The following is a 20,211-nucleotide window of genomic DNA, read 5'->3' as shown; positions in this document are numbered from 1 at the left end:
TGGCTGACCAGCTGATTTACACATCCACCCGCACACTGACCGCACGCTGACCGCACGCTGACATCACCGACCGCATGCTAACCGAAGCAGGCAGACGTTCACACCTGATTATACCGCCGGTCTAAACGAGCGCATCACCGCAGCGTGCCAGCGCGGTGCCAGGTTACCCGACTGTACCCCGCTCCTCCGTGGCAAACGCCTGAAACAGGCTTACGCCGTCCTGCACACCGGAATCCTCTTTCAGAGGCAGCTGTGAACCGCTACACTCACGCGGATCGCTTCCGAAAACTACAGGCTGAAGGGTCTCCATACCACGCCAACCCCCCCTCCTCCCCTCTTCAAAATTATTGATGCATTCAGTCTGCACTCCACTCCAACTTCACTACACATTTGACATTATTGTTATTATTATTATTATTAAAACTGTATTATTCTTACATCCCAGCCTCTTTTAATGCATCTATTTGTTACACTAAGGTACACTAATTACCCAGAGGCTACCATCCATGACATGTGAGAACCATGCCAACACTACCACTTAACTTTTCAATCCAAGTGAAATGGAACAAAAAAAAAAAAATCTTTTAAAAAAAGAAACATTTCCTCATTTGATTACAGTTAAAAGCTTTTTCCACTCAGTACATTTTTCACTGACTCATGATGGCAGGCGGATATTCAGTTATTAAAAACTAAATTAGCCAATTAAAAAGAATTTCTGCTTCGTAAAATATTATGATTGGTTCTCACTGAGTCACTGTCATCGGTAACCAAACCAAATGAAGCCTGCCTTGCTATTCTAGGTCTCCCGCTATTGACAGGTGGAGGTGAAGGAGGGTGTTGCGTCCTGATTGGCTTAGGCACAGGGCACTCGCGGCCTATCGGGCGTCTCACCCGAGCGCTCTGCCCGGCGATCAGCTGGTCGTCCTCGGTCTGCACGCTGGTCCTGCTGCGCACGTCGAAGTCCTCCGTCTCGAAGTCCGAGTCGTCCAGCTCCTCCGGGGTCTGCAGGGCAAAAAAAAAAGAAAGCAGTCAGAACCAGAACCGGAACCAGAACCGGAACACCGGAACCGGAACCGGAACCAGAACCAGAACCAGAACACCGGAACCGGCTCGGAGCTCGGAACCCGGTCGCCATCTTAACCGAGACGTCAGGACGGGAACGGCGTTGAGCCGCTTTCGTGAAATTACAGCGTAAACGCTCGCCCGCTGGGCCTCTCTCTGCGGGAACGCGGCACCTTCTCATTCCCGTAGGCGCAGCAGCACGGGTATTTCCCACTCTCATAGCCGCTCCTCGGCGGGTAAGTGCGCCAGCAAAGTGCCGATAACAGCGTAACGAAACCGGACGGAGGACCGGCACGGGACCCGCGGCGTGCTCCTCGGGGCCAGCAGAATGAGTCACGGAAACGGGGGCCCCGGTTTTGATTTAGAGGGGCGTTAGGACCGGCGCAGAATGCGGGGCCGGCTTGATTATGATCTACGGCGGGCCCTACCCTCCTGCCAAACCGGGCGCGCTCAGATAAATGCCTCCCCTGGCCCGCCGCGCTACGCCACACTGTAAAGCTGCAAATGAATTTGTAAATCAAAGGTAATGTGCTGAGATAGGGGGGAGACACAGACACTCGCCTGGTACGGGACATAAAGACCTGGAACCCTGTGCTAACTGAGAGAGAGAGAGAGACAGAGATAGAGATGGAGAGAGAGAGAGAGAGAGAGATACAGGACAGAGAAAGAGAGAGACATAGGGAGAGAGAGAGAAAGGGAAATAGCAAGAGAGAGAGTGTGAGAGACAGAGGACAGAGAGCGAGACAGGATAGAGAGGGAGAGGGAGTGAGAGAGAGAGAGTGGGAGGACACAGAAGAGCAGGGTAAACAGAGAGACAGGAGGGGGAGAGAGACAGTGACAGAAGAGAGAGAAGGAGAAAGGCGAGGGGACGGAGAGGGGAAGAGGAGAGCAGGAGGGAGGGAGAGGGGCAGGAGGGGGGCGGAGGGAGGGGGGGAGGACGGGGAGGGCGCGGCGTTGGCTCCGGCTCGCCTCTGCGGCTGCCCTTTCCTGCGCTGGCAGCGGCGTGGCCTTTTCCAGAGCCTGCAGCGCATGCTAAACACGGCGCCCTCGCGCTGCAGCGCAGCGCCGCCGGACGCCGCAGGCCCGCGCGCGGCTGCCCGGTGACGTCATACCCCCCCACCCCCCCGGAGCTCCGCAGACACAGCCATTAGCTCCACTGGCAGGGGGACCTTCGCGATTTAGCTGCGGGACAACTGCGCTTCTTGTAGCGCCGTACGGACGAAGCTCGCAGCAAGAATTAGAGAACAGCGACGCAAGAGCCAATAAGAGCTTCTGAAACCCAAACAGACTCTGTAATAAAGCACCGCGGACTGCCATACAATACAGGTGCAGGAGGTTAATGGCATTCAGGAGGAGTGTTAACAAGGAGCGGAATGCGCGCTGATGAGGTTCAGGAACTGCATTAGTCAGATGCAGGAAGTGCATGAACAAATTGCAGGAAATTAATCTGCGAGGCACAGAAAGCGCATGTAAGCACTGGCAGCACATAAATTAGCCACACGAAGCGCATAAAAGAGGCACAGGAAATTCATTAATGAGGTGCAGGAAGTAGATAAATGAGGCACAGGAAGTTCGTTCATGAGGAGCAGGAAGTAGATGAACGAGGCACAGGAAGTTCATTAAAGAGGAGCAGGAAGTAGGTGAACAAGGCACAGGAGTCATCATGAGGCAGAGTTACCAGGAAAGAGTCTAATGAGATAAACGCCAGGACGCCAGCAGATACACAAGGACAACAGGAAGTTTATTAATGAGATGCAGGAAGCAGATGAACATGGCACAGGAAGTTCATTAAACAGAGGCAGGAAGTAGATAAGAATATAAGAATTTACAATAGAGCGCACACAGAATACACATACTGCTCGTGTTCTGTTGGGCAAATTCACTCACTCGAGTTTCACACTACCTAACCAACCAGCACTGACAACATTATGCCCGAAAAACAACTGTTGCAAGATCTTGGGTGGGAATTCAGCCTAGTGAGAGAGCGCTGCCCGTTTAGCTGGGTCACAGCCTTAATGAACACGCCGAGGTCGCGGCGCGCTTCATTTAGCCAGGTGCACTTCGTCGGCGATAATAACGGGAACAATACGGCTCTTCTGTTAGCCGCCTCCTGCTAAGGGGAACCGCGCGCTCCACAGGTCCCAGTCCGGGGACAGCTTCCGGAGCGAAACCGCACTCTTTCACTAACGAGAACCGCACACCGACAGGCCTTTCCCCATTCATGGGAAAGACGGGACTATTAAAGATACCAAATACATAAAAGCGCGCGTACGGAGAAAAAAATATAATAGAAACGGGAGCGGATTTAAATTTACATATAATCAGCGCGATGAGCGGCAAAATAGATTATGCCCTTGAGTGAAGTGGGACTGAGGGTTCACAGAAGTGCTCGAAACAAATTTCATCTTAGTATCAACGTGGCCCCATCCACATGGAAGGCTGGCGCCTAAATTTGCTCTTTACTCATTCGCTAATTGCATTCTTTGGCAGAAACGAGGACTTTGAGAGCCTTACGTAACAATTAAATGATTGCCGAGTGATTATTTAGAAGGCAGAGGAGGGCTACATGCACTCGCGCTGAAACGTTTATGATAAATTGATAACTGCGCAGTGCTCTGAAGCCTTCTGTAGAAGACCCTTCAGGACTAGAACCGCCATGGTTTATTCTTTAGGAACTAGTAATACCGGTTAAAAATGAGTTAAAAACACACAGAGAGTTCTACTCTTTAACAGGTTATTAAACTCCAAGTAAAGCAGTGTCACTTCACTGATCTGCTGAGGAAAAAAAAGTGTTGCCCAGCAAAGCTTTTTCTTGAAACCGTGATCCAGGTTTGACTGGAGACTGGTGACTAGCCAATCAGAATACAGGAAACTTAATCCAATTGACTCCACAGGAGGGAAAAAAAAAAAAAAGGGAGGGGATATTAATCCAACAGATAAAAAATCCTAAAGCTGGGGAATAGGTGGGATTAACACCGAGTTCACAACCTGAATGGATGTTGGGAAATGAGGAAGCAGGTGCGCAGACAGACCGCCTGACCTGTTGCGCTACGGGGTCGGATAGCTCTGCGAGCTTCACGCAGCCTGACTGCAGAACAGACCGGCGACGTCACGAGAAACAACGCCAAAGACCTGCGAGAGAAGCCCGCAGCGTCAGAAAACACAGGCGCCCGGCATCACCAGCCAAAAAGAACGCAGTGGAAACGCCATGTTGGAGGGGGGAGGGGGGGGGATGCCAGGGGTGCGTCTGTCGTATGGCGGTCCAACGACCTTGACGCAGGTGGGTGTGGCCCTCCCCAAAAAAAGGAGAGCGCGATGTGGAGATTGGTGCACACCTCCCCACCCCCTCTGCCCAGAGCAGGCCTGCAGACAGCCCCCGCCAGGGGCCCCCCCTGTATGACAAAGGCACCTTGAAGAGCGCCGTAAACACAGGTGAAACTCCCCCCCCCCACCCCCCACCACCCCCCGGCCCCCCTCTCCCTCCCCTCGTCTGTCCGACGGGCACGGGGGCCGCCAGGCTGTCAGGCTCGGGGAGGCGCTCGGTGAGAGCCGGGAGCGCGGAGCGCTAACCGGGGTTAAAGACGCTGTCCGTCTCAGCAAACCCCGCCCCCTCGCACACGTCCCCTCGCATCCAGGATCCCGCAGACTCTCTCTCTCCCCGCATCCGTTCTTTCTTTCTTTATTTATCCGCTGGTCCGGGCTGTGGCTGTGTGTGTGTGTGTGTCCCTGTGTGTGTGTGTGTGCGCGCGCATGTATGTGTCCCTGTGTGTGTGTGTCACACTGACTCAGCCTCATCCTGTCCTCTTATTCTCATGTGTTAGGTGTGGGAGAGGGGGGGGGTTTGCTGGATCAAGGAGGCACAGGGGATGCACACGAGTAGATTTCAGAGGGGGATTTACAGTTTACATAATCTGTCCTTCAGGGAGGGGGGGCGGGGGGAATGCAGAGCATTTAACGGCAACTTCTCATTTCCAGCCCAAATAGGAGCAGGCAGGCGGCTCTCACACACACGCACACACACGCACGCACGCACACGCACACACGCTCCGCGCGACAGACACTGATAAACGCGAAGCGTATTTCGTGGGATTTAGCGTGTCTGCTCCTGCTCCAGGATGGGACGGGCTCAGAGCTCACCCAGGGCCCCTCGGTCTACCCGTCCGGCCTCCTAAACTGATGCTGCTGGGGAGCGGGGGAGCGAGGCATTAACGCGTTTCGCTCAGTCACGCCGAGCGGAATCCAGGGGACTATCTGCCGTGTCACACTCCTCCTCTCCCCGGATAAAAACAGCCCCACCTCAACCGCCTGCCATCAGTCAAACGCAACGGCTGAAAACTCATTTGCAGTTAATTAAAAAAAAAACACAATTACCAATGAGCATTCCTCACACACACCAGTGAGGTCTCATCGCTCAGCACAGTCCTGACAATAGTCAAGGTTGTGATTGAGGGGCGAGGTATCTGTCATATTTCAACAGGCGGTGCCAGCCTGGATACATGGTTCATGTTTGGGGGGGGGGGGGAGGGAAATGAACTCAAATACATATTTGACCTGGATATGGCGTTTAGAGAGAAATAGAGATATATGGAGAGAATGAGATGCAGAGATATGGAGGGAACGAGAAAGAGACAGAGAGATATGAGAGGGCAGGACAGAGGGAGGGGGGATGGGAGGGAAGGACAGAGGGAGGAGGGGGTGGGGGGGGGGAGGGACTCTATGGCAGAGGCAGGACGGGGAAATGAAAGCCTGAGAAATCACCGGAACGTCCGGCCCCCGCATTACAAAGCAAACAGAGGCGTGTGCGGCACTGATCACTGATCAGTGCCAGGGTGTGCCGGCGGTAACCGCAGAGCAAGCGCCCGGCCGCTCCCCGCCGGAAAGCCTTCTCCCGGTAATGGCCCGATAAAGCAGCCGCCCGGCCCGCCCCCGAGAACGCTAACCTGTGGCCGAGTCGCTCGGTAAAGGCGGGGGAGAACGACCCGGTCAATCGGACCGGTCGCTGGTCTGAAACCGCGGGGGCATTTCTACCCACTTACGCTGCGTGAAGTGAGCAGTTTTATACTCAAAACACAACGGAACACTTAAGGACATCAAAACTTAAATAACGATAATACCCGTACTTGAACTGCAAGTAGTGACTGAATTTCTGTGTATCTTCTGAGTATTCAAAGGAATTTTAGAGAGTATCTTTAATTTAACACCGGATTCTTTTCCTGCTTAATTTTGCAGAGAGAAACAAGGGTATTAATTTATCCGTGAAACAGTGCATTAATAACCTCACTTGCGAGTTGCCGCGCTTAAAAGTGAGATCAGTTTTGATCTAAAGCGAAAACATGGTCAGAGGAGGATTCAAAGGCAGAGTTCTAGAACTGCACTGCTTTCAAGTGCCGGTGGGGCGGGTTACATCACCACTGGAACGCTCGGTTAAGAACATTCCAATTACGCATTTGTGATCACACACCTCAGACAACACTCCCCCAGGGTTCCCTGTGCTCTCTAATAACCTGCAGACTGACAGCGCTGCTCGGCTGCTGAGAGGAAAATTCATATCGGTGCGGAAGAGGCGGTGACATTACCAGGTCACTTAACACAGAGATCATTAACGCTTATCCATTTTTTATCACGCGTGTGCGGCGCTCGCCTTGTTAGCGGCACGCTTGGCGAGGCGACGCTGTCACGGCGAGGGGGGCGGGACTCACCCGGATCATCAGCACGGCCTTGCGTATGTCTCGCACCCCGTCGTACACCAGCCGCGAGGCGTCGATGAACTCGTTCTCGTCCACGGGCTGGGTGGGGTTGGCGCTCAGGGCCTCCACGGCCGCCTCCACTTGTATGGTGAACCGGGGCATCACTGGGGGGAGGGCAGTCAAACACAGAGCGAATGCATCAGACCGCGTCCCTCACTGTGACACTCCGTTGTGACATCACTGCTGCTGTTGGGTTCTTTGACTGTGACATCACTGTTCCTGAGGGGTTCTCTTGACTGTGAAATCACTACGACCAGGAGATTCCTTTCTCATTGAGGTGTAACTGACATACTTCACTTATTGTGACATCACAACTACACACAGATTCCCTCCCCTCCATTGTGACATCACTGCTCGAATGACTGTGCATGCATTCTTTTGCGGTTTAGCAAATTTAATATCGCACGGTCCCCTCTCTCCGGGACCTTCACCCTCCTCCACCTGATGTACTTTTCTCGAAGCTGCTTTGCGCATCTGCTCAGAATAAACAGGGCGCATTCCGGCTTGATTAATAACCACTCAGACACAGGAACACAGGCAGAGTGCTTCTGGAGGACAGAGCTAAGCAGGAGGAAGGCCCGATGTTTTTAGGAGGATTCTCTAGGACTAAGTGAGCAGAGGAGCCGATCTTTAAATCATTAATGAGGCAGTGTACTGATGATTAAACGTGAAATAAATGGCCGGGACGTTTATTTAATCCATTTATTCCCGCTCTGACTGCGGGATTGGTTTTCCCGGGCCCTGTTGGACAGGATTTAAGGGGCATTAGTTTCTGCAGAGTGCAACGCGGGACACGAACCCCGCAGCCAATGGGAGGGCCGGCTGCCGGGTCACAGCAGCGCGTGGAAATCGCTCCCCCGGAGCTCTGAGAACCAGGAAGTAACGTAGCTCGCCCCCAGCACACAACCGTTTACACACCGCGTACCTGTGTCCTATCCAGAGCGTAATTAGATCGATTCGCAGCGCTCCAGACAGAACACGTGGGGGGGGGGCGAGGGGCGGGGTGCCTGCGGGGTGGTGGTAAGGGTATCTGACCTGTCAGCTGATTGAGGGGGGAGGAGCTTTAAAAGTAGCTAGCCACAAAGTCACAGCCAAGAGCTCTCTCAGGAGCTGACCAACTGTGTGAGGGAATCAGGGGTTACTGTAGGACATTCTGCTGATTAAAGCACAGTATTCTCAGTGCGCGGGTTTGGAGCACAAGTGTGTGTGTGTGTGTGTGTGTGTGTGAGAGAGAGAGAAATTAGAGAGATTGTGTGCGCACGCGTGAGCACACATGCTTTTCTGTGTGCGTCCGTGCATTTGTGTGTGCATGCGTTTGTGTGCGCGTGCATGTGTGTGTGTGCATGCGTGTGTGTGCGCGTGCGTTCTGTGCACGCACACATGTATGAAAGAGATACGCAGGTCCCCTGTGGTCTGTAATCACCAGCCGCACAATGGCAGGCAGGCCAGGCACTCAGATTCACCATGGCTACGGTGCTCCATGCACACCCATAATTATGACACGAGTGCACTTAATTCAGACGCCGAAAATAATAATTCGAATGCAAAAGAGAGAGAGAGAGAGAGAGAGAGAGAGAAAGGGACAGAGAGATGAGGCGTGCCAGCGCTCCCCTGCTCACCTGTATCGGTCAGGAGCTTGGTGGCTTCCAGAACCTTCTCGGTGTAGACCCCGGGCTCGTAGTTGTCCATCTCGGACGTGACCACGTGGACCACGCGGGCGGCGCGTCCGCGGATGGCGCCGGCGGTGCGGTCCAGCCCGTCCACGTCCTTCTCCTGCAGCGCGATCACGCACTTGTTCACGTCCTCCAGGATGTGGTTCTCTGCGGGAGGGCCAAACGAAAGCACGCCGCCATTTTAATACCCGATAAAACACGCTCATTCCAGCTCGGAGGACGACGCGGTTATGTGCGCGTGTGTGAGCATGCGCGCGTGTTTGTGTGTGTGTGTGTGTGTGCACGTGTTTGTGCACGTGTGTGTTTGTGTGCGTGTGTGTGTGCGCGCATGTGTGCCTGTGTCTGGCATGCTCACAGGAATCTAATGGGTAGCTTTAGAGGACTCTCCTCAAGAGTGCTCTGTCCTTGGGCCCAGAGAGTCACTCCTCTTAATGAGAACCATTTAAGGCCAAACCTGACCAAGCAGATATGTGCCGTTTGCGGGCGTGTGTGTGCGCGCGTGTGTGTGTGTGTGTATGTATGTGCGCCTGTGTGTGAGCGCATGCACGTGTGTGTATGCATGTGAGTGTGTGTGTGTGTGTGTCTAGAGCGGGAACAGTGGCACGTGTGTAGGATGGGGAGGTGCTGACAGGTTGCCGATGGCCACGGTAGTGGTGCTGATGCAGGACTCCTTTTGTCTGCCAGAGGGCACTCAAACAGCGTATGACCTCACTGGCGGATGCCACTGGTGCTTCTGAACAGCTGAATGTTCTGTAGGACTTGACATGCACACCTTGATGGTGGTAGCTACACGATTAGGTTTCTATTGCTAGCGGTGTATGAAGTGAAGGGCACTTTAAGCCACTTTGGCTAAATCTACCTGCAAAATGTCAAAATTTTTAACATTATATTTTTAGATATATTGGAAAGGTCACATTTCTAAGGAACGAATATTCCTCAGGCATTTTTTTGGGACCACAGGCGGCCCAAATCCCCAGCAGGGGCCCCCTTCGTGATGCCCTTGTCTCCCGTGGCCTGAGGACCCGCGGCGACGGCAGCCGGCTCGTACCTGAGACGCACAGGAAGTCGTCGATGGAGGTGATGTCGTCCACGGCGTCGGTGAGCACGCGCACCTGCTTCTCCCAACTCTCCTTGAACAGGTCCATGTTGTCCAGGGCCACCTTGCTGTTGGGCTTGGCGGCCAGGGCCAGGGCCGCGTTAATCACCTGCAATCGCACGTTAAGGAGCGCCCGTTAACGAGCTGCCGTCGGGCCGCCTTCCCACAATGCATCGTGATTCATCGCTGCGGCGGCACGTCCCGGGTGAATTGGGCGCGGGGGTTTTTGTTAGGGAGGAAAAAGAGGTTTTGCGCGGGTCAAAGCGGGGATGGATGGGAGCGTTTAGGCGAGATTAAAAGGACGGGGGCGGGGCGGGGGGGTGGTGGGGGGGGGGAGCGCGGGCGGGGGGGTGGGGCGGGTTGGAGAGCGCGGCGCGCGGCCTACCTGGGGGCAGAGCGTTTCCAGCTGGGAGGCGGCCATGCGCACCAGCTTCACGCCCTCGTCGTTGTTGGAGATGGAGCAGGCTAGGTTAGCCACCTGCAGGAACACAAACACGGTCTGGCACAGCCTGTACATAGCAGAACATACATACCGCACGTACACCCAAACACTGCATCCTGGCAGTCGGTCAATTACTGTAACCTCACAGTATCCCAGCAGTCAGTCAATAACAACCCTGACACCCACACACATGCACACACACACACGCACACACAAATGCACAGCATCCCAGCACAGTGAGTCAATAACATAACCCCCACACCCACACATGCACGCACACACACACACACACACACAAATACACAGCATCCCAGCACAGTGAGTCAATAACATAACCCCCACACCCACACATGTATGCACACACACACACACACAGGCAATCTCTCTTGTGCACACACCCACACACACCCAATCTCTCTTGTACACACACGGCGCAGTCAGTCAATAATACCACATGAAGAGAAACACACACAGCATTTTGGGACTCCTCTCAAACAAAAGTCTAGCAAGTGAGAAAAGATGAGGGCAAAAAACACACAGAAAAAAAAAAACTAAAACTGACAAACTACAAAAAATGGCTATATTCCAACAGCAGGTTTGAATTTTTTCAAGCACACTCCAGAATGAATCACTGTGAGAGGGGAAAAACATACAGACTACACTTAAAATTTTAGTATAATATCTATTTCAGCTATTGTATTTCACCAAAATGTATTCCCATCATCATAAATTCTCATATGAACACTAAGTTAATGAATAAGAATGTATAATAATATTTTCTACATAAAGGAATATATTTGGGTATGAGCCGGTGTTCAGGCGCAGGGAACCAGGTTAAGCAGGCGTGTAAGTGGACAGGCAGACACACCGGCTACACCGGGGCGTGTACCTCACGGGGAACTGACGCGCTCAGGGCCGAGCGGACCTGGAGCGTCGCCGTTAAACGACGCCCTGGAGGCACGCGCTTCAGCGGACCGGCTCTCCGGTGGGCCCCGCCCATCAACACGGACCGAGCGTCTTCCGAGAGAGCGTGGACGAGACGTAAACGTCCATCGGCGCGGTACGAGCTACGCACGGTGGGGAACTGCGCAATGCGTACTGACGCGCCGGCGGCGAGACCGCGCGATGACGGACGGACGCCTTGCCGCGAAGGGAAACCGATTTCTCCCCGCTGATTAAACTCCACACTCCGGCCCGTTCCCGGGGGAGACCGCGGCCAGACCATAATACTCCCGGGGTCCGACTCGGGGAAAAAAAAAAAAAAATCCATTCAAACATCTGTGGAAACGGGAATGGGGATTGATATCAGCGGCCATTTAAGAAAAAAAATCAATCTGTTCTGTATCTTTGTTCCGGAGATGTGACTTATAATTGAAGCAAAGCGCGGCTTTATGAAAGTAAATCACAGAGCCCGTTTTAATGGACCGCTCGGTAACGGCTTCACAGTTCTGCTCATTTTCTGTATAATTACTTCTTTATTTTGAACCCGAGCATCGGCGGTTTATTTATCGCTCCTGAAAGAATCGACGCGCTCGTTCCCGGCCGAGAGGCGCGGCTCAAAGCCGGTCCTTTTGAAATCGGGAGCGCGGGTCACGCCTCGTTCATCCAATCGCGTAAGGGCGGACGCACAGGCGGCGCACGCAGACCGGAACGCCCGCACGCGCTAGCGTGTACGCAAGCACGCAAACACGCGCGTTCACGCCCACACAGACGCGCCCTCGAAAAAAAAGAAAAAGAAAAAAAAAAGCACACGGAATTTGTCAGTCTAGTAAAACGGATGGCTAAATCATCAATGCATTAAAAAACGGCACAGAGGACAGCCGAGAGTGTTTTTCCACTTTAATAAATAACCTTGAGACGACGCGGCAAATGGCTTTTAAATTACGCCGATAGGGCGTCGCGTATTAAACGCCGCTGGGGCACACTCCGCACGCGAGGGACGCCATTTCTCCACCGTGACTTTTCTGCTTCAACGTGCACATTTTCCGTAAAGAACGTTCTTTAAAGAAATGAATCTGATGTTCGCGGGCGAGTTCCGCCCCGCGTTCCCTCCGGAGCGCGGCGCTCAGCGGACTCCGCCTGCCTCGGCGGCTCGGGGCGGCTCGGGGCGGCCCGTCTCCTCCCGGGGACCCGCTCTAAATCAGGGATCCGGCGTTTCGCTGGTTCTCTGGCGGATTTCATGGCGCTTAGGAGCCTCATTTCGCTCACTGCTCGGCCGAGCCCGAACGCCTCGTATCCATGCCCTGACCCTGGCTGCTGATTGGAGGGGAAAACGCAGGAGCTGGCCAATGGCAGCTGTCCGTTACGGGGGGCCCCTGTGGCCGGGTGACGGGGTTTGACAGAGCGTGCGTGGCGTTTTCCCATGGTGCACCGGGGCATGACGGACTCGGGTCTGTTCTCGTCGCCCGCTCTTCGGCTCGAGCTCCTGGCTGGTCGGGGCGCGGCGCGTCTACGCCAACTTTCTGAGCAGAACGTGCCGGAATCGATCCGCGCGGCTCCCAAAAAAAATGCAGACGCCGTGAAAATTAGCAGTCATTAGCATCAAGTGCAACTTTTTTGCTTTTTTTTTTTTTTTTGTTTAAATAAATAAGCGATCCGAGCGTGCGCCGGCCGTGGGGTCGAGCGGGGCCCGCGGGGCCCGGGGAGTGCGGCGAGAGGTCAGCAGTTTGCAGGGAGGGAAAGGGGCTCTCCCCACAGCCGCGGCGTCGATAACCGAGCAGCACTGAGAGATCAGCGCCGCTGCTCCTGCAGGATCTGCTGCGCTGTGTGCTGTGAGGACAGCGTACGGCCAGTGTGTGCTTCCTGTACATCTTCCCTGTTTCTTTCATCTCTCTCTCTGATCTGAAAAAAAAAACTAACCCATGCCAGTTCCAAAAGCAAATATTACATATATATATATCTGAAGATATAGGAAATAGTCAAGGTCTGGAGGGGCCTTCCAGAAACATGGCTCTGCTCTACTGTGTGTGTGGCTGGAGCAAGAACTGACTGTACACACAAAAAGAGTGTGAACCAAACAAGACCGCTGAGAAGCATACATACCCCCCCGCCCGCCCCTCCATATATAATAACTAATTTTATTCAATGTGCAATGTGCTATGTGCAGCAGGTAAATCAAAATATTTAACACCCACAGAGTTTAATTTCCTTGTTTTACATTTAATAGTCTCAGAAGACTTTCTTCAGTTCAGGGATCCTATTTTTAACGTTCGACTCTGAGGCAATATTTAGCCTCAGCTGGAGGAAGTCCAAATCATAACTGAAGGAATGCACTGTGAGGAGTCACCAGACTGAGGGATGTGCTATCAGACCAAATCTCTCAGAGGCTTCAGTGTACACCACAAGATACAACACACACACGCGCACACACAAAGACACACACACACACAGACACATACACACGCAAACACACACATACACACGCGCATACGCAACCACACACCAAAAAACTGCACACAGTACTCACACCTGTATACACATATGCATAAACGTACACACAAATGGACATCCGCGCACACACAGCAGTTTTGCACAAAAACCCACACAAGTGAACGCAGAGACACAGCACAGGCACACAGCACAGGCATGTGCACATACGCATGCACTGATACGCACGCCCAGTTTTCTAATTTACTCCTTTCGGAACATTCTAGCCTCGGGGGTGTGCAGGTTTCAATCCGAGGCCAGCGCATAGCCAAGGTGAACATCCGGACTGCTGAAAGCACTGCGTCTTTTAGGTGCCACAGCAGCAGCTGCTGTTGCTGTCTGTCACTGCAGCCATTAGTCAGTCTGCGGATCAAATTATCACAAATGTTTCAGCGACAAATCCCCAGATTTGCGAACAAAGCGGGAAGTTCACTCGCAAAAAGCTTTCATCTGCCTTGATGAGCCATAAATTGATGGCAAGTTTGCCACCTATTGCATTTGCTTCCATTTGCTCGCTGCTCGTTCATATGCAGTAATTACATAATTATGCACAAAACACCCAGGGAGACGCCACCTAACAGCGCTTATTACTATTTCCCATGCATCCAGCGCTAGCTGGATCAGCCAGCAAAAATGTTTCATTATTATTATTTATTTATTTATTTATTACTTTGTTCAGTGTTATTTCGCGGTAAAAGTCAACACACAGTACCACAACAGCTCTGGAATTTATGAAGGAAGTTGGCCCACGAAACACACGTGAGCTAGCTAGCCCCTACCAGCACACTCGTCCCATCTGCTTCCATACACAGCCTGCTAGGTAAGCGAGGGCTGTAACAGAATTATAATCCGGCCTTGACAACCGAGAGGAGCCTCAGCAGAAGGCCGACCCTCGTTTATGGGGCTTGTATGTTTGGCCTATTAATACGAGACTTCGTTTAGTGGTTACGTGGTTAAGTTGGCCGAGCAGCCTAGCTACGATGATTCATGAGGAGATGGCATAAGCTCAGCTGTAATCCAATCAGAATCCGGCTTTAACAGATTTGTTTGAATAACCCGCGCTTGCTACAGTGCCTCGCCGGTAATGGCGATAGAGGCTGGAGAGCCCCGCCGGGGCAAAGGGAAGCCAGAGTCCCGGCCCCTCTTTATAAACAGATTGCTTTTAAGCGATACCTCCATTTCCCGTGCGTTCTTCCCAGCGGCCGTTCTTCCCGCGTAACTGAGGCGCGTGTCGTAACAACGATATTCCCGCGCTTACCTCCCGGGAGCGCTCCGGCGCGGGTTGACGTCGTCACGTTAAACGGCCCTGGTGAACGGGCCGCTAACCAGCGCAATCGGATCCAAGGAGGCCACCTCCGCCTCCTCTCCGCCTCAGACCCCTACACACCTCCCGCGGGAAAGCGCTTTACCGCTGCGGTCGTCGGGGAACGTCGCTACATTAAACGCCCTGGTGAACGGACACGCCAGCCTTCTTTCCAAGGAGCACATGTGCTCCTAAGCTGAAAAACTCAGGAGCCAAACTAATGCATCCAAATTTAGTAGATGCGCTCCAAATTATTTTTCCAGTTAGCACACATCAACTTTCAGAAGCAAATGCACCTAGAATGGGAGTACTGTAGAACCTTACACTCACGTGCACACACGGGCTCGAAAACACACAAGCGCACAGGCGCTAGTGCACGTGTGCGTACAGGCGCTAGTGCACGTGAGCGTACAGGCGCGCAGAGGGTACGGCTGCGACACACTTATCTTCTCACCCGGCCCAGGTGTCGGGCTGTGAGGAGTACCTGCAGCGCTTACGGCTGTGAATGTCTGTGAGGCACGCTAAGGAGCACTGCTGGGAGTACAGCCCGCGGTCCAGCAGGGCAGTGACCACACAGAGCCCCGCGGTCGAGCAGGGCAGTGACCACACAGAGCCCCGCGGTCGAGCAGGGCAGTGACCACACAGAGCCCTGCGGTCCAGCAGGGCAGCGATCACACAGAGCCCGCGGTCCAGCAGAGCAGTGACCACACAGAGCCCCGCGGTCCAGCAGGGCAGTGACCACACAGAGCCCCGCGGTCGAGCAGGGCAGTGACCACACAGAGCCCCGCGGTCGAGCAGGGCAGTGATCACACAGAGCCCCGCGGTCCAGCAGGGCAGTGATCACACAGAGCCCTGCGGTCCAGCAGGGCAGCGATCACACAGAGCCCGCGGTCCAGCAGGGCAGCGATCACACAGCGCCCCGCGGTCGAGCAGGGCAGCGATCACACAGAGCCCTGCGGTCCAGCAGGGCAGTGACCACACAGAGCCCGCGGTCCAGCAGGGCAGCGATCACACAGAGCCCGCGGTCCAGCAGGGCAGCGATCACACAGAGCCTGCGGTCCAGCAGGGCAGCGATCACACAGAGCCCGCGGTCCAGCAGGGCAGCGATCACACAGCGCCCCGCGGTCGAGCAGGGCAGCGATCACACAGAGCCCTGCGGTCCAGCAGGGCAGCGATCACACAGAGCCCGCGGTCCAGCAGGGCAGCGATCACACAGAGCCCGCGGTCCAGCAGGGCAGCGATCACACAGCGCCCCGCGGTCGAGCAGGGCAGCGATCACACAGCGCCCCGCGGTCGAGCAGGGCAGCGATCACACAGAGCCCTGCGGTCCAGCAGGGCAGTGACCACACAGAGCCCCGCGGTCGAGCAGGGCAGTGACCACACAGAGCCCCGCGGTCGAGCAGGGCAGCGATCACACAGAGCCCCGCGGTCCAGCAGGGCAGTGACCACACACAGCCCCGCGGTCGAGCAGGGCAGCGATCACACACAGCCCCGCGGTCGAGCAGGGCAGCGATCACACACAGCCCCGCTCCCCAGGCTACCTGCACCCATCTGGGGAGAGGGTCAGCCTCGGAGGGAGATCAGAATTATTCACTCAATCCCCAATCCGGGCTCGACAGCACTTCAGCTGCCTTCCCGTGTAAGCAAGCTTAGGGAGAGCAGAGGTTAGTGAGAGAGTGTGTGTGTGCATGTGTGTGCGTGTGTGTGTGTGTGTGTGTGTGAACAAGTGAATGTGACCATGTGGGTACGCAGATGCGTGACAGCGAGTGAACGAGTGAGTGTGAATGTGGGCGTGCGTGTGAAAGTGAGCGTGCCTGTGAGTGTGTGTACATGTGCGTGCGAGGCGTGTGTGTGAAAGCGTCCCGCGTGCGCTGCGCTAGGCCCTCGCGGCGCGGTAGCGGTGAAAAGCGTGCGTGGCCCGGTCTGGAGAGCCCCGCGCTCGTTAAAGAGGCCGCTAACACTTCCGCTGCCTCCGTCGCGCACGCCACATGGTCTCGTGGGCCCGGCGCGCCGCTGACTCATAATTAGGCCTAATTAGGAGACTGAAAGGACGCCGCCGAGTGGGCGGGACTGACGAGCGCGTGATGTCAGCCCCGCGGAGCCCGCATCCTGTCGGCTCGTATCCCCCGGTGACCGCCGGGGTCTGACCGGCGGGGGGAAGGGGAGGGGGCCCAGACGACCGAAAAGCCGCTCCCGCGATCCCGTCAGCGTGAATGCTCCCTGCGCGCGGGGCGCTCTGGGAGGGGCGGGATTTAACCCCGGGGAGAGGCCGTCTGTTTAATGGCGGGAGGTCAGAGGTCAGAGGTCAGAGGTCACGCGGTAAGGCCGCTAACGAGGACGGCTAATGCTTCTGTCAGGCCCGCTCATGCCCGCGGCCAGGGCCGCGAGTTTAAAAGGCTGAGATTTGGCAGCCTCGTCTATTAAGGAAATAAAACCGGTGCACTTCTTTATCGTCCATCTGTCAATAAGAAGTGGTGCCCCCCCCCCCCCCCCCCACCCCCTCACCCACCCCCGAGGCAACACTTAACCTTGGGTGTGAAGGAACACCTCCCCCTCCCCCGCCCCCCCGGTGAGGTGGCGGATCTGATTGGCGGGTGCTCCTGCTCGTACAAATTTGGCCACACGCGTGCGCTGGCCCCTCCCACTGCAGGGGATGCGGCGCAGTTACCTGGAGACGGGGCGCGCGAGGCGCGCGGGACGAGCGGGCGGACGGGTGCGGCGTGTTAAAGCGCGGCTCCCAGAGGAGCGCAGCGATGCTTTTTAACAAGGTTACCCAGACAACAGCCTGTGGCAGCTCCTCTCTCACGGAGAAACAAACGCACGCTCACGCTCGCCGGGTTACACACACACACACACACACACACACTCACGCTCGCCGGGTTACACACACACGCACGCTCGGCCCGGTTACACACAAACACACACACACACACTCACGCTCGCCCGGTTACACAAAAAAACACACACTCACGCTCGTCGGGTTACACACACACACACGCTCACGCTCGCCGGGTTACACACAAACACACTCACGCTCGCACCGTTTACACACAAACGCAGGCTTGGTGTTTGGGTTCTGCAGTGTTCAGGTAGTGAGCGCTGAGGCTTGGTGTTTGGGTTCTGTAGTATTATGAGCACCAACAGGCTTGGTGTTTGGGTTCTGTAGTGTTCAGGTAGTGAGCGCTGAGGCTTGGTGTTTGGGTTCTGTAGTACTGTGAGCACCGTCAGGCTTGGTGTTTGGATTCTGTAACACTGTGAGCACCGACAGGCTTGGTGTTTGGGTTCTGAAGCACTGTGAGCACCGACAGGCTTGGTGATTGGGTTCGGTAGTGTTCAGGTAGCGAGCTTTGACAGGCTTGGTGTTTGGATTCTGAAGCACTGTGAGCACCGACAGGCTTGGTGTTTGGGTTCTGTAGTATTATGAGCACCAACAGGCTTGGTGTTTGGGTTCTGTAGTGTTCAGGTAGCGAGCTCTGACAGGCTTGGTGTTTGGATTCTGTAACACTGTGAGCACCATCAGGCTTGGTGTTTGGGTTCTGTAACACTGTTCAGGTTGGTGCGAACCCTGTACGACAGGCTTGGTGTTGGTGGTTCTGGGGCTGTTGTCGGGCGGTGCGGGGCGGGCAGACGTACCTCGATGAGCTTGTTGGCGTGCTCGCGGAACACCAGGGCGTACTCCTTCACCTCCTTCTCGTTGCCGTTCTTGGCAGCCTCGATCAGCACCAGCAGCGGCACGTTGGTCTCCAGGAAGGAATCCGACACGTGGTCCATCACCGCCTTGCGCAGCTGAGGACCCCCAAAACACAGCCCCGAAACCCCGAGTCAGTCACACGCAGGGGAGCAGCCGACCCCGGCCGCGGCGTCGGCCAATTAAAAAAGCACCCCGGATTCTGGCGGATTTGAGGACGGCGGGAGAAGGCCAAAGAAATAAGACATTTCACAGAAACGCTTTGTTAGGCCCAGATAGAGACAGAATCCCAGAGAGCCACTCTGCTGGATTATAAAGAAAAAGAAATTAACTGCGCGGAAATGGGACTGAAAATGGTCTTTTTAAGCGGAGACCTTTTCATATGTATGGAAAGCGTACAGTCCGTCCCCCGGGAGGGGGGGTCCAGAGCAGGCTGACTGTACTTACACAGCATTAACATCACTGCAGAGAGCAATGAGCGGCTGGGGCTCGGGAGAGCCATACTGCTGCACCCGCGGCCCTGCCAACTGGAGCGCTGTGTGTGAGTGTGTGTGTGTGTGTGTGTGTGTGTGCATGTGCGTGTCTGTGTGTGTGTGTGTGTCTGTGTGCGTGTGTGCGTGTGTGTGCGTGTGTGTGTCTGTGTGTGTCTGTGTGTGTGTGTGAGTATGTGTGCGTGTGTGCGCGTGTGTGTGCGTGTGTGCGCATGTGTGTGTCTGTGTGTCTGTGTGTGTGTGTGTGACTGTGTGAGTGTGTGTGTGTGTGTGTGTGGTGAGCATGTGGTGTGTGGGTGGGGGGGGGGGTGAGTTGCCGTGTGCGCTCGTGTGTGTGTTTCTGAATAAGGGTGCGAGACTGCAAATTACCCAACAGCGGGCTGCTGCTGCTAAATTAACTTTCTTACACTCTATGGAGGGGGGAGGGGGGGAGGGAGAGAAATCCAGCAGATGCAGGGTAACTCCACCCCGCCCCCACCCCCTCGCACCACCCCCGCGGACGAGCGGCAGACACAATATCCTAATGAAGCTCCTCTGAGCAGAGGCAGCCACGGGCTCTGGGGCGAGCTCGCACGTGCTCAGTGGGGTCAGCCGCCGCCATCCGTGCGCTCCGCGCAGCCCTCATCCACGCGACGGGCCTCCCAACGGCTCGACCAGCTGGAGATGCGCTTACTTCCTGCACAATCATTACGAGGGTCTTCGCAGGCTCTCCGCTGATAATCGCCAAGACGACACGAGAGCGGGGAGGGAGGGAGGGGTGGGAGGAAAAGAGAGAAAGAGATGAAAGGGAGAGTAGGACAGGGGAGGATGTGGAGCAGAAAAAAGGAGAGAGGGGGGTGAAACAGGAGAGGGGAGGACAGGGCGAGATGGAGGAGGAGGAGGAGGAGGAGGAGGAGGGGGCGGGGCTCACCTGTCTGCGCAGGTCGCGGGTCTTCTTGGTCATCCTGTCGATGGCGGTGTTGAGGGCGTCGCTCCGGTCCTTGCGGCCGGCCTGCGGGAGGAGACAGACAGAGAGGGCGTCGGTTAAGAACGACGTCCGTCAAAGAGCCAGGTCACGGGGCAGGAAGCGGAGATTTGAAACCGGTGTGATGAATTAACCCGGGCAGCGTTGACCACCACCCCCTGCTGCTGCGAGCCAGAACATCACTAATGACCAAAAAGCCTTGTGCTGCTCCGCACAGATGCACGGGCCCGCGCACAGACGCAAACACACACACACACACACACACGCAAGCACACACACCACCACGCTTCTGCGGTCACACGACATCACCGCTCCCGGC

The 20,211-nt window shown here is 55.2% G+C and overlaps 1 protein-coding gene across 1 annotated transcript in view; it reads right to left on the bottom strand.

The window, feature by feature from the left end:
• Nucleotides 1–20,211, bottom strand: part of ctnna1 (catenin (cadherin-associated protein), alpha 1) — a 112,362-nt gene that overhangs the window by 23,698 nt on the left and 68,453 nt on the right. The window contains exons 8-14 of the mRNA XM_064326427.1: nucleotides 19,839–19,919; nucleotides 18,383–18,535; nucleotides 9,964–10,056; nucleotides 9,531–9,687; nucleotides 8,429–8,629; nucleotides 6,762–6,913; nucleotides 892–1,002 (exon numbers count right to left, since the gene is read on the bottom strand). Of these exons, the coding sequence (XP_064182497.1) occupies nucleotides 892–1,002; nucleotides 6,762–6,913; nucleotides 8,429–8,629; nucleotides 9,531–9,687; nucleotides 9,964–10,056; nucleotides 18,383–18,535; nucleotides 19,839–19,919 (948 nt within the window). The remainder of the gene's footprint in view (nucleotides 1–891; nucleotides 1,003–6,761; nucleotides 6,914–8,428; nucleotides 8,630–9,530; nucleotides 9,688–9,963; nucleotides 10,057–18,382; nucleotides 18,536–19,838; nucleotides 19,920–20,211) is intronic.

Source organism: Anguilla rostrata, chromosome 3, assembly GCF_018555375.3.
Source record: "Anguilla rostrata isolate EN2019 chromosome 3, ASM1855537v3, whole genome shotgun sequence".
NCBI lineage: Eukaryota > Metazoa > Chordata > Actinopteri > Anguilliformes > Anguillidae > Anguilla > Anguilla rostrata.
This window is presented reverse-complemented; position numbering and strand designations above follow the sequence as displayed.